A 15,511-nucleotide genomic window follows, 5' to 3' on the forward strand; every position below is an offset into this window, starting at 1 on the left:
TAATGGAACATAAGGAAATATAATCCAATCTGAAATTCATGTTCGGTAGTCAGTATGTAGTCTCGAAGGTGTTTTTTCAAAAGGCAACTAAACTTTCTGGTTTTGCTTCTTAGATGAGAAGTGAAATGTCTTCAAAGAAAAACCAGAAAGTCCAGCTGCCTCTTGAAAAAAAGCACCTTTGGGACAACCATGATCTGGATGACTGAGAATCTTCATAGACATTTAGCCAATATGATAGCACATCTGAAGTTCAGAGTGCTAGATCACATTTTGAATCCTGCAAATTCTTGAATTTGACCTTTGGCCTTTTAGTGGATCATATATAATTATTTCCTTGTTTATGCCAGTTCAATGAAACTTTAAAAGGTTTCATTTAGTTATTAGTGGACAACATAACCTGACAAAAACCCCCACCATAAATGAAGTCGCATAGTGTGCAATTACAACATTTAGGCAGTCATATACTGTAATTACTTTCTCCACATCAAACTTGCAGGAAACCAGTTTGTAAAGTTTGTAGATGTTTGTACAATACTGTTAATTGGCCATTGTATTAATGTAAATATATACTTTCATGCATAAGCACACGCTTCTTGGATCAGTTTTTCAAGGAAAGGTGAAAATATTTAAATGATTTAAATTGACAGACAAACCCAAAACTCAATTTTTTCTTTATTAAATGTATATGCTGCCCCTGTCATCAATAAGATGATTCTAGATTATTTACAAACAGTACTTTAAAAAGATAAATATTTACTCAATTAAAATTACACTTACAGTACTGTATAAAAACCATCAACCATTTCCACCCTTGGGGCCCCACGCCAATTGGCAAACCCAAGTTTTGATACTGTTGTGGAAACCAGAATGATGGGAGCAATTCTCAGTCCTGGTGGTAGAATATTCCACAGGGCTGGTGCCACAGTGGAGAATACTCTTGATTCTGCTAGCCAGAATTGCTTGCCGAACAGGATCCATAGCAGGCCCCTTCTGCTTGAGTGAGTGGAGCAGGCTGATCCCATTGGATTTCATGGGCTCCTCAGATACACTATTTAAGAAAGATTAGTAAAACTGTATCTCCATTAAATGATTCCTCATTTTGGAGACTTCTAAGTTCAGGGAAGGACATATAAGATAGTCAACATGTTTATGTATGATCTTCCCTCACATAACTTCTCATAACTAAGAAGGGTGAGGATGTTAGCAATTCACTTTTTTTGGTAGAGAGAGGATGGTTTAGTTGTCAGACCTTATGAGTACGACACTGATTACTTTTGCAAGTTAGTTAACTGAAAGGAACAGTTGGCTCCTGGAAATCTCTACATGTACTCAGCATTTGAAGACTGGGAGCCATTCTTGCATCAACTTCAAACAGCTATGGAGGGTTCGTAGTGGTAATGATGTGGAAGTGACCTATGAGGTGCGAAGAAGGGTTTTTCACTATACTTCAGACGTTGCTGGAAGCAGAGTGAAGTTATTTACAAGGATATTGTGTTTTGCCTTACAATCTTACTAAATTTATACTGTGTGGATTTCAACTGCCAGAATTCCCCAGCCAGCATTAAGTTTAGCAACTTGGTCTTACTTAGTAGTCAATAAACTAATATAATATTATCTATAATCTCTCTCTCCCCCTCCCATTAATTCTTGTTAAAAAGCAGTTTTGAAGGTTGCAAATGGTGATCATGTGACCGTAGGATGTTGCAACAGCCATAAATATGAGGCTTGGTTGCAAAGCTGTTTTGTATGATCACCATTTGTGAACTTCATAACTAGCTTTGAACAAGCAGAATTAATGGGTTCCTCTATATATTTAAAAAGGTAAGGTGAAAGAGTCCCTGTGGATTTTACTCTGCTAGTCATTGCTGACTATAGGGGGAAGTGGTTGTCTCCATTTCAAGGCCACTGAGCCAGCGCTATCCAAAGACATTTCCACGGTTATGTGGCCACCATGACGTCACACAGCACTGTTACCTTCCCACCGAAGTGGTACCTATTTATCTACTTGCATTTGTATGCTTTCGATCAGCTAGGTTGGCAGGAGCTGGGACGAGGATGGGATCTCATCCTATTGCGTGGACTCGGGTCTCAAACCGGGCTGCCAGTTTTCCAGCCAGTAAGCCCAGTATTTTAACCACTGAGCCACCGCACTGCCCTATAATATATAAAGAATATATAAATAATGCACTTTGAAGAATATGTGCTCTGCATGTGTGTGTAATGCAGTGCTTCTCAAATAGTGGGGCGGGCCCCCCAGGGGGGGCGCGAGGCTCCGTAAAGGGGGGCTCAGCTCAAATTATTTTATATATTTTTGTTTTGCAGGTTAAAGTTTTTTTAAATATTGTGTTCCTTTAAATCCTGTGCTCCTTTAAATATTTTCTGCTACAGTTAATAAAGCTATTCTTTGTTGTAAATTGATCCACATTTCTTTCTTTTTTTATTCTCTTATACGTTAATAAGGATACAGTGTTATGCAGAGGTGTACTTATAACAATTTTATAGACAAATGATACTATTTACAGTCGCGCGGGGGGCGCGAAATGTTTTCTTCTTCCTAGGGGGGGCATGACAGAAAATAATTGAGAAGCACTGGTGTAATGTCATACACACACAGAGAGTTTTTCAGGTCTTCCTGAAATGTCTTTTATATCTATCTATCTATCATCTATCTATCTATCTATCTATCTATCTATCTATCTATCTATCTATCATCTATCTATCTATCTATCTATCTATCATCTATCATCTATCTATCTATCTATCTATCATCTATCTATCTATCTATCTATCTATCTATCTATCTATCTATCATCTATCTATCTATCTATCTATCTATCATCTATCTATCTATCTATCTATCTATCTATCATCTATCTATCTATCATCTATCATCTATCATCTATCATCTATCTATATTCATGATAATAAAATACATGACATGCGAATCCTTAGACCAGGGATGTCAAACGTATGTTGTCATGGCAGTGTGACATATTGGGACTTTGTCCCCCTTTGCTAAACCGGTCATGGGCATTGCCAGGCCAGCACATGACGCATCTGGCCCATGGGCCGTTTGACAGTCCTGTTTTGCCCTAGACAGACTGAAGAACCAGCCCCAGACCTTTTATTAAACACCTCAAATAGATAATAGACAATATTCCTGAGATGTATAAGTACTTCTCAACTTACAATCATTTATTTATATCAAACTTAACTTTTTAGCGACTGCTGGAACTTATTATGATACTGGAAAAAGTGACAACTACTCCTTTTACACATGGTCTTTGCAGCTTCCACTTAGACATAAGATCAAAATTTGGGCACTTGGCAACTAGCATGCATTTACAATGGTTGCAGAATCCTGGAGTTAGGTGATCACCATTTATGATTTCTCAGTTGGCCTTGAACAAGCACAATCAATGGGAGAAGCTCAACATGCTAAACAATCTGATTTATTTAATAACTGCAATGATTCACTTAACAACTGTCGTAAAAAAAATCTTAAAATCAGGTGTAACTTACTTAAATTCCTTACTTAGCAACTGAAATTCTGGTTCCAATTTTAGTCATAAGTACAGGGCTACGTGATTAGATTTGGAGGGATTAATAGCAGGTTGAGATTTTCATTGTATGCACTCATAGCATTTATTTTATATGACATGTTTAGTGCTTACTCTTGATTAGATTTGGAAGGATTAATTCCAAAATGTTTTCAGCATTACAACTTGACTCTTTCCTATAACATTTGACAATTAGACTGGCTGTTTTGAAAAAGTGCATTATTGTTTCTTCCTACACAGTACTCAGCAACATAACAAGTCTTCATTATTTTAAGATCAACTTTTAACTGCAGACAGAGCACCCAGCCACACCTCACCAAAAGTAGTCATTAGAAAGTTAATCTTTTATCTGCATATTGTTCCACCGTCCTGTGCCCTGCTTCATTGTTTTAAAACACGAATGGCCGGGCTTTACATGCTCTGGATTTGCAACCAGGAAAAATGACGGGATGAAGGAGGCTCATCTTGGCGAGAGCCGCTGTGTAATTCGAGTTGTACACTTTCCCCCATTCAGTTACTTCTTCGTGCTTTGGCGTTTAAACTGCCTCCAGGAAAGGGGGTTAGTTAACACACGCCGACAACTTCGAGTCAGCAGACCATATGCATGGCCTCCGAAACGAATAATCATTCGTCTTGTCGCCGTTGCAACTGGCAGAGTGACACGAGCCGCCTCATTCGCTGTGCTACCGCCTGAAGAGACCGAGAAGAGGCTGCTCCCAAGCTGACATGGGCAGAAAACATGGCGTTTGCAAACCAACACCACACAATGAAGTATGTGGGCGCAAGGGCGGTGGGGAGGGAGGAACAGAGCGCTCCATTGCAGGTTTATAAATATCACAAGTGCCCTAATTTTCCGCGCCTGAAACCAGGGGTGGGGGGGAATTACAAATGTTGGTACACTGGGTTTCATTTTCAATTCAGGCTGTTTGGTCACTTTTAAGAAGCAAAACGTCAATGACGATAACAACACCGAGGGATTTTCCCGCCTTCTGGCTCGTAAAGCAATGCCAAGAAATTTCCCTGCGTTGTAGAGCAAAGGAAGGGGAAACGAGAATATAAACAGAGAAGGTTGATGAACCGAATCTGCCAAGAAAAACCAGGCGGATAATATCCTGTTCTGATCCCAGAAGGGCAGTAACTTGAAGCGGAACGGCGGAGCAAGAAAAACGGTAGCTCCAGACGCCTAGCAGCGCCATTAACTCTCCCCCGCCCCGCTGTCAGCATTCCCCACTCCCACAATCTTTATTACTCTCCTTCAGGCAGGGTCCACAGAAAGTCCCTGCGCATGCGCGCGCATCCCCAACGCTCTCTGTCACGTGGCTTGAGAACCTGGAAAGGAACGCTTCTGTTGGCAAAATTTCTAATGCCCGACTTCCTGTTTACTTCGTCGACGTCACCGGGTTTTTCCTTTCTTGCGTCTTGCCGAAAAGCAAGGAGTTTGCTTGTGTCGTTATAGGAAGTCAGAAAATGGTGGTGTTAGTGAGGAATCCGTTGTCTTCGGAGCTGCAATGTGTGACGTTGCCGGCTGAAGGGTGGTCGGTTGGGGATTTTCTCCGTTCCTGGTGCCAAGCGCAGGTAAATAATGAGTGTTCAAATGAAAGAAGTGGGTGGCGTGGGCTCCCCACTATACAAGACGTGTGTGTCCGGTTTCTTATAATTGACGTCTTTAGAATAAACAATTTGGGAGGGGGAGTTTTGCTTTCTCCTTCGCAGGTGAAGCTGATGCATAAATCACCTTTCCCGGAGCCAAGTATTTATATATTTGCTTAGAAAATGAATATTCTAGATCCGTGGCCATAGTGATCATTGTTGATGGGACACTGCTTTTTATGGATTGTATACCTGAGACGTTTTCGAGTGGGTTTTTTGCCCATCTTTTTGTGATTTGTGAAGCATGGCTTTGTGTACAGATGTATTGTTCACGGGGTCCAACGTAGGTAAAGAACTAGGTTTTTTTTACCATCATCTTTATTCTACTGTTTAGTGATTTGCCAATGTGCTATTTAAATAACCAGTTTAAAATTAATGCAGTTGCTGTTTCCTATAGATTAAGTAAATCTTGAAATAAATATTCTGATCTAAGTATAATTCTCTTTTCCTTTTAAAAAATAATTGTTTTTAGGGGCTTCCTCAAGATCACTTTTATGTAAAGTGTAATGGTCGATGTATTAATTCTGAAGGTATACTACAAGATGGAGCTCTTTACAACGTGGAACCAAGATTATGTGGTGGAAAAGGAGGTTGGTTCACTGCTGTTTTGCATACTAAACAATATAGTGTGTTTATTTGTTAGATAACTATCTCGCCTTTCTTATAGATGACAGATAAAACAATTCCAATGTTTCCACATCAATAATTATGTGAAATTGGCTTGGATGAAAGATAGTGACTGATTCCAAATTATCCAAGTTTCATGATTGAGATTGAATTTGTTTCTTTTAATTATAATACACTCAGTCCTGAAAAATATAGTAGTGGATTCAGATTGTGGATCCCCAATTAATGGCTACAGAATTGGAAACAATCCAGAATTGCCAATATAGGATATATTGTACAATACATAAAGAGTAGAAGATACAATGCATAAGTGCAGTTCTGGGAAAAAGAAATAAGTTAAATAAAAAGGGGAAGGGAAAATATATTGCCTATATTTTTTATGCTAAAGATCTTAGCAAAAAATATGTGTAGTTTGAGATAATGTAACAATAAGAAAACAAGATGACAATCCTGTACTGGCTAGCCTAGCTTGCCATTATAACTTCCCATGGTCAATAATTTTCAAGTAATTAGTGCACAATTCTGAAACATTTGGAATTATCAGAAGTGGAGTTCTGGAATGGGGTTAAAAGTTTACCTTTCATTTGTATCTTTGATTTTGTCTAATGAAGGATTTCTGAATCTGGGTAAAACAGACTAACAACATATAAAAGGATTTATTTTTGTGTTGCATCATGTTGTGATTCTTGGAGAGTCAATGTTTCTTACACTTAGATTCCTGTTACTGACCTATTTTAATTACTTCTCAGGTTTTGGATCTATGCTCCGAGCTCTTGGTGCTCAAATTGAGAAGACAACAAACCGAGAGGCGTGCAGAGATCTCAGTGGAAGGAGACTTCGAGATGTTAACCATGAAAAAGCGTGAGACATTTAACTAAGTAGAAAACACATGTATTTTGCTGTTATTATTGCATAGATTTATCAAAAATATTTTATAATGTATCCATCCATAGATTCCTATCATGCTATTGTTTGTTGGAGTTAGCAACATTATGCAGATATCAGAAATGGAGTAAAATACATTGAATCAAAGAAATTAAAGCACTGAGATAAGAGATGTAAATGTAAATGAGATAAAACTCATTTGCACCAATATTATTAACTAATCACAGTACCAACGAAGAAGAAAAATAACAGCTCCCAAAAGAAACCAGCATGGCTGCATAAAGAACTCTCTGACAAATTGAAAGACCAAAAAGATAAGTATAAAAAGTGGAAAGAGGAAGACATAACTAAGGCAGAATATCAGCAAATAGCCCGAGCCTGTAAAGATGAAGTAAGAAAAGCTAAGGCTCACAATGAAGAAAGGCTTGCCACAAAAGTAAAAAATAACAAAAAAAGCTTCTTCCAACATGTTAAAAACCAGGAAAAATTAAGGAAACAATTGGTCCATTGCTGGGAGAAAGTGGCAAGAAGGTGACAAGCAACAGGGAGAAAGCAGAACTATTTAACTCATGTTTTGCATCTGTCTTTACACAACGGGATAAAACAGTCCAACCTATCAAAAACAGCACCACAAAAATCAGATTAGGAACACACATTGAAATAGGGAAGAAAATGGTAAGTGAGCACCTGTCTACCCTAGATGAGTTCAAATCACCAGGACCGGACGGATTACACCCCAGGGTTCTGTAGGAACTGGCAGACGAAATCTCAGAACCACTGAACTATATCTTTCAGAGGTCCTGGAGCATTGGGGAACTGCCAGAAGACTGGAAAAGAGCTGATGTTCCCATCTTCAAAAAAGGGAAAAAAATAGATCCAGGAAACTATAGACCTATCAGCCGGACCTCAATACCAGGAAAGATTCTGGAAAAGATAAGCAACGAATTAGCGAACACCTAGAAGTAAACAAAATAATAGCCAAAAGCCAACATGGGTTTGTCAAAAATAGATCATGCCAGACTAATCTTATTTCATTCTTTGACAAAGTGACAAAATTAGTGGACCAGAGGAATGCCGTCGATATAGTTTACTTGGACTTCAGTAAGGCATTTGATAAGGTAGACCATAACCTACTACTAGATAAAGTAAAAGAATGTGGGTTAGACAGCATCACCACCAGATGGATTCGTAACTGGCTGACCAACCACACTCAACGTGTAGTCCTTAATGAAACTGCATCTACATGGAGGAAAGTATGCAGTGGAGTACCCCAAGGCTCTGTTTTAGGCCCAATACTCTTCAACATCTTCATCAATGATTTGGATGAGGGAATAAATGGGGAACTCATCAAGCTGGCAGGAATAGCCAACACTCCAGAAGACAGGCTTAAGATACAGAAGGATCTTGACACACTTGAACATTGGGCACTATCCAACAAAATGAAATTCAATGGTGAAAAAAGTAAGGTTCTACATTTAGGCAAGAAAAATGAAATGCACAGGTACAGTATAGGTCCGTGATGGCGAACCTATGGCACGCGTGCCACAAGTGGCATGCGGAGCCACTTGTCAGGGCACGCGAGGCGCGTCCTTGCGCCCGGCCTTCACATCGCTGCCGCCGCCACCGCCGCTAGGACGGGCTCGGCCGAAGGGAAGTCCGTCAGGCTTCAGCCGCGCCGCCCTCGCCTCCTCCTCCTCCTCCTCTAGCGCCATCGCAAGGATTAAGGCGAAAGGGGGCGGGGAAAGCGAAGGGGGCTTTGTTGTCCTCCTTCTCCTCCTCCTTTCCCCCACCGGCTCGAGCGCGGCGCCGGGGCCCGGCAGGCAGCGAACGAGTCGGAGCCTGCCGACTGGAGGAAGAGGGTGAGAGGCGGGTCCTGTGAACGGGGGCAGCAGCGGCGACAATAGTCGTAACTTGCCGGCGGGCCGCCCTGGCTGGGAGACAAAGGAGGGGAAAGGCGGCAGGCAGCCGAGTTGCGACTATTGTCGCCGCTGCTGCCGCTGTTCACAGGACCCACCTCTCACCCTCTTCCTCCAGTCGGCAGGCTCCGACTCGTTCGCTGCCAGCCGGGCCCCGGCGCCGCGTTCGAGCGTTCCGTGAAGCCTCCGGGGGGGGGCGGGGGAGGCTCTTTTCGCCCTCCCCAGGCTCCTATAAAGCCTCTGGAGCCTGGGGAAGGCGAAAAAATCATGCAAAGCCCCCTTCGCTTTCCCCGCCCCCGCCCCCTTTCGCCTTAATCCTTGCGATGGTGCGGCTAGAGGAGGAGGAGGAGGGCGGCGCGGCTGAAGCCTGACAGACTTCCCTTCGGCCGAGCCCGTCCTAGCGGTGGTGGCGGCGGTGGCGGCAGCGATGTGAAGGCCGGGCGCAAGGACGCCGAGCCTGAGGCGCCGCGCGGTGGAGGCGATCCGGGCCCGGGCGATGGAGATGCACGTCTCGTGCCTGTTCAGGGACCGTCCCGAGGCTTCCCTGAAGCCTTCAGAGCGCTTAAAACGACCATCCGAGCAACCCGGAAGTCTGGGTTGCTCGGAGGTTGGTTTTAAGTGTTCCGAAGGCTTCAGGGAAGCCTCCGGACGTTCCCTGAAGCCTCCGAGGGTGGCGGGGAGGTTTTAAGTGTTCCGAAGGCTTCAGGGAAGCCTCCGGACGTTCCCTGAAGCCTCCGGGGGTGGCGGGGAGGTTTTAAGTGTTCCGAAGGCTTCAGGGAAGCCTCCGGACGTTCCCTGAAGCCTCCGGGGGTGGCGGGGATGTTTTAAGTGTTCCGAAGGCTTCAGGGAAGCCTCCAGACGTTCCCTGAAGCCTCCGGGGGTGGGCGGGGGGGGGCTCTTTTCGCCCTCCCCAGGCTCCTATAAAGCCTCTGGAGCCTGGGGAAGGCGAAAAAATCATGCAAAAATGGGCGCGTTGTGCGCGCATGCGCACTGGGGGCGCGTTGCATTATGGGTGTGGCACGCCTGCACACGACCCCCCCGCGCTCCCCCCACTTGTGGCACGCGAGCCAAAAAAGGTTCGCCATCGCTGGTATAGGTGGTACCTTGCTCAATAGTAGTAACTGTGAGAGGGATCTTGGAATCCTGGTGGACAACCATTTAAATATGAGCCAGCAGTGTGCAGCAGCTACCAAAAAAGCCAAACCAGTTCTAGGCTACATAAACAGAGGGATAGAATCAAGATCACATGAAGTGTTAATACCAGTTTATAATGCCTTGGTAAGGCCACACTTGGAATACTGCATTCAGTTTTGGTCGCCACGATGTAGAAAAATGTGGAGACTCTAGAAAGAGGGCGGAGAAGAAGAGCAACAAAGTTGATTAGGGGACTGGAGGCTAAAACATGAAGAATGGTTGCAGGAACTGGGTATGTCTAGTTTAATGAAAAGGACTAGGGGAGACATGATAGCAGTGTTCCAATATCTCAGGGGTTGCCACAAAGAAGAGGGAGTCAAACTATTTTCCAAGGCACCTGAGGGTAGAACAAGAAGCAATGGGTGGAAACTAATCAAGGAGAGAAGCAACTTAGAACTGAGGAGAAATTTCCTGAGAACTAGAACAATTAATCAGTGGAACAGCTTGCCTCCAGAAGTTGTGAATGCCCAAACACTGGAAGTCTTTAAGAAGATGTTGGATAGCCATTTGTCTGAAACAGTATAGGGTTTTCTGCCTAGGCAGGGGATTGGACTAGAAGACCTCCAAGGTCCCTTCCAACTCTGCTATTGTAATCAGCTTCATAACTCCCTGTTCTTGCAGACTATAATTGCTTTCAACATATTGATACAATACAGTGCTTCATGAATTACATTTTGTTCTTTTAACCACTGACATTGGATTTCTTTTTGAGAATCTCAGCTTAATGTAATCACAGCTTTTTCCTTTTCACGATTTTCCCTTTTCTTCAACCCTTTCACTTTTCACTTTTCCTTCATATTCTTATTTTCTTTTCAGTTCTCATTTGTTCTGTCTCTTATGACCAAAGCAATTTAAAGTACTTCTGTACTGCTGATTCACTTTTGTATTCAATCCGCATTTATTCAGCAGCTATTCTGTTATGATCCTATCTTACCGCATCATTCTTGCTACATTCAACCCATTTTATGTCTCCTAACATACTCAAGTTTCTCTTCTACATAACAAAATGAGCAGAAGCATACTCTTACATATTGTCATTTTTACTTTTAATGACATACATTGCTTACATACCATATGCAATCCTTTCTATTTGTATTTGCATGTATTAAAAGTATTAAAAAGTATTTGCATGTATTAAAAATTATTCACCTGATTTTCCCTATTACTAAAGTATATACATTCATTTACTTGCTGTTTTTACTATATATGTATAACTTTAAAATCCATGTCATGTCTTAGATACATGAATTTTCATATCAGTTCTTGTTTTCAACTAGCAGCATTATATTTATCATTTTTTCTATATATTCTTGTTTATTTTAGGCTTTGCTGTTCCTTGCTTTCTATGATTTTTTTTACAATTATCTCTGGTTGTTGTGTCATGAAGATGGTGTTGACTCTTCATGGCCATTTAGAGAAAAGTTTCTCTGTGTGTACATTGAACAGTATATGTTATTTTTGTTTTTGCAATAATCATTCTTCAAAAATCTTTAACCTGTCTTTTTCTGAAAATATTACCATATATATGAGGCATAGGATTTACGTATGCCACATACATACTTGTGTAGTTAAATAGGATAATGCTATAAAATAAAATAATTGTAATAAATCAAATTAAAAATAACAGTGAAATGAATTAAAACGAATTAATGTGCAGAGCAAAAGAAACCTGCATATTTCTTTTCAATGCATTCATAAATAATCTGGCACCAAATTGGATTCATATTGTCACTTGTCGAGCTTCAGCAGCAAGGACTTTCCAAAGATAGATGATCTCACTCATTGTGCTTTACTGTTTGGGTTCTTTGTTTTAGACTTCATAGTTGAATTCACCCATTGAAATAGACCCCGTTTAATATGGATGCTTCTTTCTTACAGGATGGCCGAATGGGTGAAACAACAAGCAGAACGAGAAGCAGATAAGGAACAAAGGCGTTTAGAAAGACTGAAGCGCAAATTGGTGGAACCGAAACATTTTTTTACTAACCCAGATTACCAGCAGCAGTGCCATGAAATGTCAGAGAGACTTGAAGATTCTGTCCTGAAAGGTAGTGCTGAAGTAATTTTAGACTGTCCTGCATTGCACTTTTGGATTGTTGGACCCTTAGATGCTTTAATTAAATGTGAATAAGATAACCATAGACATTGAATATCTTCTGTATTTTTCTCCTTTTGTTTTCAGGCTCTGACCTCTTGTTTTCTTTGCCTTTGATTACTTGCTTGTTTCAGTATCATCTGCTTCCATATTAAAGCAATTTGGCCAGTCTGATATTCTTCATAGATACTGGATTTTAACTGAAAAAGTAGTTGTTAGAAAATTCAGGTTCCCTGAATAATATAATGGAAAACCCACTCCCCATCCCTCAATCATGTTTGCATTATGCAGTCAGCTGTGTAGATGATTAATAAATTAAGCAAATAGAAGTGACAGATAAGCTTCATTTGAGGAATGAAGCAAAAAATTAAAAGTTCATCATTTCCTTAAATTCCTGCTTTTAATGATTTAATGTTTGTATTTCGTTTAACATGCTGAAGTCTGATTGCTTTTACTATTTTTAGGTATGCAAGCTTCTTCCAGCACAGTGGTTTCCCCAGAAAGCAGTGAGAGTCGAAAAGGGACCACTGATTCTGGAACCGGACCACCATCAGAGAAGAAAAGGTGTTTATGGTAAGCACCGAGTTTTAAGAAGTATAACCATGTGATAAAAATGGGAAGAATAAAAGAGTTGCTTCCTTTAAAGTTGGTGGCTCTCGTCTTAAAATTTTTAAATGGTAATCTACTTGTGGAATGAGATTTTCTTGCTTTCTCTGCTTGCTAGCATATCAGTGATGATATTCTACTGGTTCACACCAGTTCTAACAAACTGGTAGTTCCAGTTAGTAGTTGGCCCCGCCCACCCACCTCTGCTGTTTCCTGGCCTATATTTCCGTTTTTTAGCTCAGCTGATTTACACGGCACAGCGGATTGCCGGGTGTTAGCTGTTTTACTCACCAGGGCTGACATAGAAGGCAAGTTTTAAAGCTTAAAATGGCCAATTTTTGAATGCTGTGTGCGCAAAGCACACATTAGATACACGCATGCGCAAAGTGCGCTTAGCGAACCTGGTTGTTAAACCGGTTGAATCCTACCACTGTAGCATATGCTATTACTTTACTTTACTACTTTACTTTATTGTCATTGTACATATATACACAGTTTACACATATAACGAAATTCACATAACACCCAGAGACCAGACCCAACACACATAACAATCTACAAACACACCCCCACCCACCAAAAAAAATTCCCGCCCCCAAAGCCACACAAACATCCACCCAACAGACCAAGTAGTGCTGTCCAATAGCTTACTGATGGTGACCCTTTAGTTCATTGTTGAGTGCAATTATAGTTCTGGGATAAAAGCTATTCAGAAGATGTATGGTCCTAGTTTTAATTGTTCTGTATCTTCTGTCAAAAGGCAACAGTCTAAAAAGATTGTAAGCAGGATGGGAGGAGTCTCTGAGAATGTTATGCAACTTCCTCAAACAGCGAGAATTGGAATTGAGGCAGTAATTATTCTAAAGCTGTTTAGTACATTGAATTATTCTGTTGATGTAATGTATTGCAATGAAACTAGAAGCTAAGTTGTGTTAAAAAATAACTGATACCCTCATTTTCAGTATTGGAATTCTCAAATCAATATTGAAACTATTGAAAAGTCTTTTGGCATTCTTTTGCCAGGCAGAATGCTTTATCCTGACTGTTTCAAAAATATTTTAAAATTCTGTATAATTTAAAAGTTTACCACTATTGTACTTAAATGGATTTTTGGTATTTGGAATGTCTGCCTCTTCCATAATTATGAGGCAGATTTGTTCTTTTATATCACAGATTTTGTTTAATAGAGAGAAATTATATCCATGTTTTAAAATTCATTTAAATGTGACAGGTTAGGTATAGAAGGGTTAGACGATCCTAACAGTTCAGAGACTAATAGCGATGAAGAAGATGAATCTCTTGGGACGTCAGGAAGATGCTCCACATCATCTGGCAGCCATATCAGTGTGAATGAAAATTTAAATGAGTTTCCCGGGAATTCAGAGGAGTCTGTAAATTGCAGTTCAGGCTCTGATGAGAAGTCAGAAGATCAAACAAAGAATGCTAAAAAAGATCTACTAGAAGATCCAACTTTCAGTAAAATCGAAGCCAATGAGAAACATAAAACAACACAGATTCTGAAAGAAGAAAAGCATACAAATGCCTCATGTAGTGAAAAAGCGGCAAGTCAGCTTCAACATGCAGTAAGTATGGTTGTTTTTGATTAAATATATAATTCTTTTTCTTCCTGAATCCATTAGATATCTTTATAAATAGTGCATTTTGAAAACTTTATTCCATTCTGGCAATTCATTATCCATGTCACTTTACAATATTGCATCAAAGACAGAAATAGCATTAAGGCCAAATCAAAGTGCAAGAAATGCGGTTCAAAATTTAAACAACCCCATTTCCTCTTCATCCCCCCATCTTCTCATTTTCTTTAACAGTTAGACAATATTTTGTAGCCGCTGAGCATTTACATTCCTCACTGGACGTTTTTTGCCCTAGTCTCTAAAATAGAGACATAAATTGACTAATTTATCAGTATAAGAATTAACTGAATTATATTTGCAGTTTAGCCCCATATGCAGGAATATTCTAATTCACAAACTTTTAAAAGATACAAGCCCCCAAAGCCATCTTGTTGCAGAAGTGGACATTGCAGAATCACTGAACATTTAAGTTAAGTTAACATTCAAAAGATCACTTTCTTCTTCTGAGATATATATTTAAAATGTTGCGTGTTTTTGATTCTTAGGATACTGCAAGCGTCAATCTGATGGAATTCAATTCTGTTGCGGAACTGGAAGCCATAGGACTAGACAAACTAAAGTTTGAACTATTGGCTTTGGGACTGAAATGTGGAGGTACTTTACAGGAAAGAGCAGAACGACTTTTTTCAGTGAGAGGTTTGGCCAGAGATCAAATTGATCCTGCTTTGTTTGCTAAGCCTTCCAAAGGGAAGAAAAAATAAACATGGTGGAATGGTTTGTTTTTATACTCCAGGTTTTACAACGTTCTTTTAATTCTGCTGCTTTATATAATGTTATCTTTCAAAAGCCAAATACAATGTAAATTTGTATACTCCTTAATGCCTTTAACAATATTTTTTGTGATAATGTTAAAAGTACTTGTTGGTGGACATCTATGTTTTTTAAATTTGTTATTGTTCAGTAAAAGACTAGTATATTTTATATTCATGTTTAAGTGACAAACAAAAGTATACATTTATCGAAAAAGTCAATATTTTATGGATAACATTTTTGCAAAGCTTAAAAATTAATAAATTGTGATTGTGTTTGATAAAAATTAAATTCAATATTCTAATACAGATAATCGGAATCAAACATGGATACTGTTGAATGTATTCCAATCAATGGTTAACTTTGTAACTGCTACAAAAATTCAGATGAACAAGAAAGAGTTATTGCTATCAGTTGGGCAATTGCCCATCAGGCAGCTTCTGTAGTAATAACACTCAGACTTTGGAAGCAAACATTGTTCAGGTCTTTTTAAACAGCCAAAACTGGATAGTTCTTTTAATAAACTAAATTGGAATTATATATTAAGTTCTCTTTTTGTCAAATGTTAATTAA

The 15,511-nt window shown here is 40.0% G+C and overlaps 1 protein-coding gene across 2 annotated transcripts; it reads left to right on the forward strand.

Annotated features, from left to right (window-relative positions):
- Positions 1–4,122: 4,122 nt before the first annotated feature.
- Positions 4,123–15,478, forward strand: SDE2 (SDE2 telomere maintenance homolog). 2 transcript variants are annotated; one of them, XM_081940282.1, is made up of 8 exons: positions 4,123–4,331; positions 4,820–5,135; positions 5,683–5,800; positions 6,587–6,698; positions 11,711–11,880; positions 12,392–12,500; positions 13,765–14,116; positions 14,674–15,478. In XM_081940282.1, the coding sequence occupies exons 1-8, from the start codon at positions 4,300–4,302 to the stop codon at positions 14,887–14,889; spliced, it is 1,425 nt and encodes a 474-aa protein (XP_081796408.1). In that variant the 5' UTR covers positions 4,123–4,299; the 3' UTR covers positions 14,890–15,478. The 2 variants fall into 2 exon arrangements, with proteins under 2 accessions (XP_081796408.1, XP_081796409.1); XM_081940283.1 differs by lacking the exon at positions 4,123–4,331 and adding an exon at positions 4,582–4,729 and having other exon boundaries at positions 5,017–5,135.
- Positions 15,479–15,511: the final 33 nt, after the last annotated feature.

The sequence above is a fragment of the Natrix helvetica genome (genome assembly GCF_964273705.1).
Source record: "Natrix helvetica genome assembly, chromosome: 2".
Classification (NCBI taxonomy): Eukaryota; Metazoa; Chordata; class Lepidosauria; order Squamata; family Natricidae; genus Natrix; species Natrix helvetica.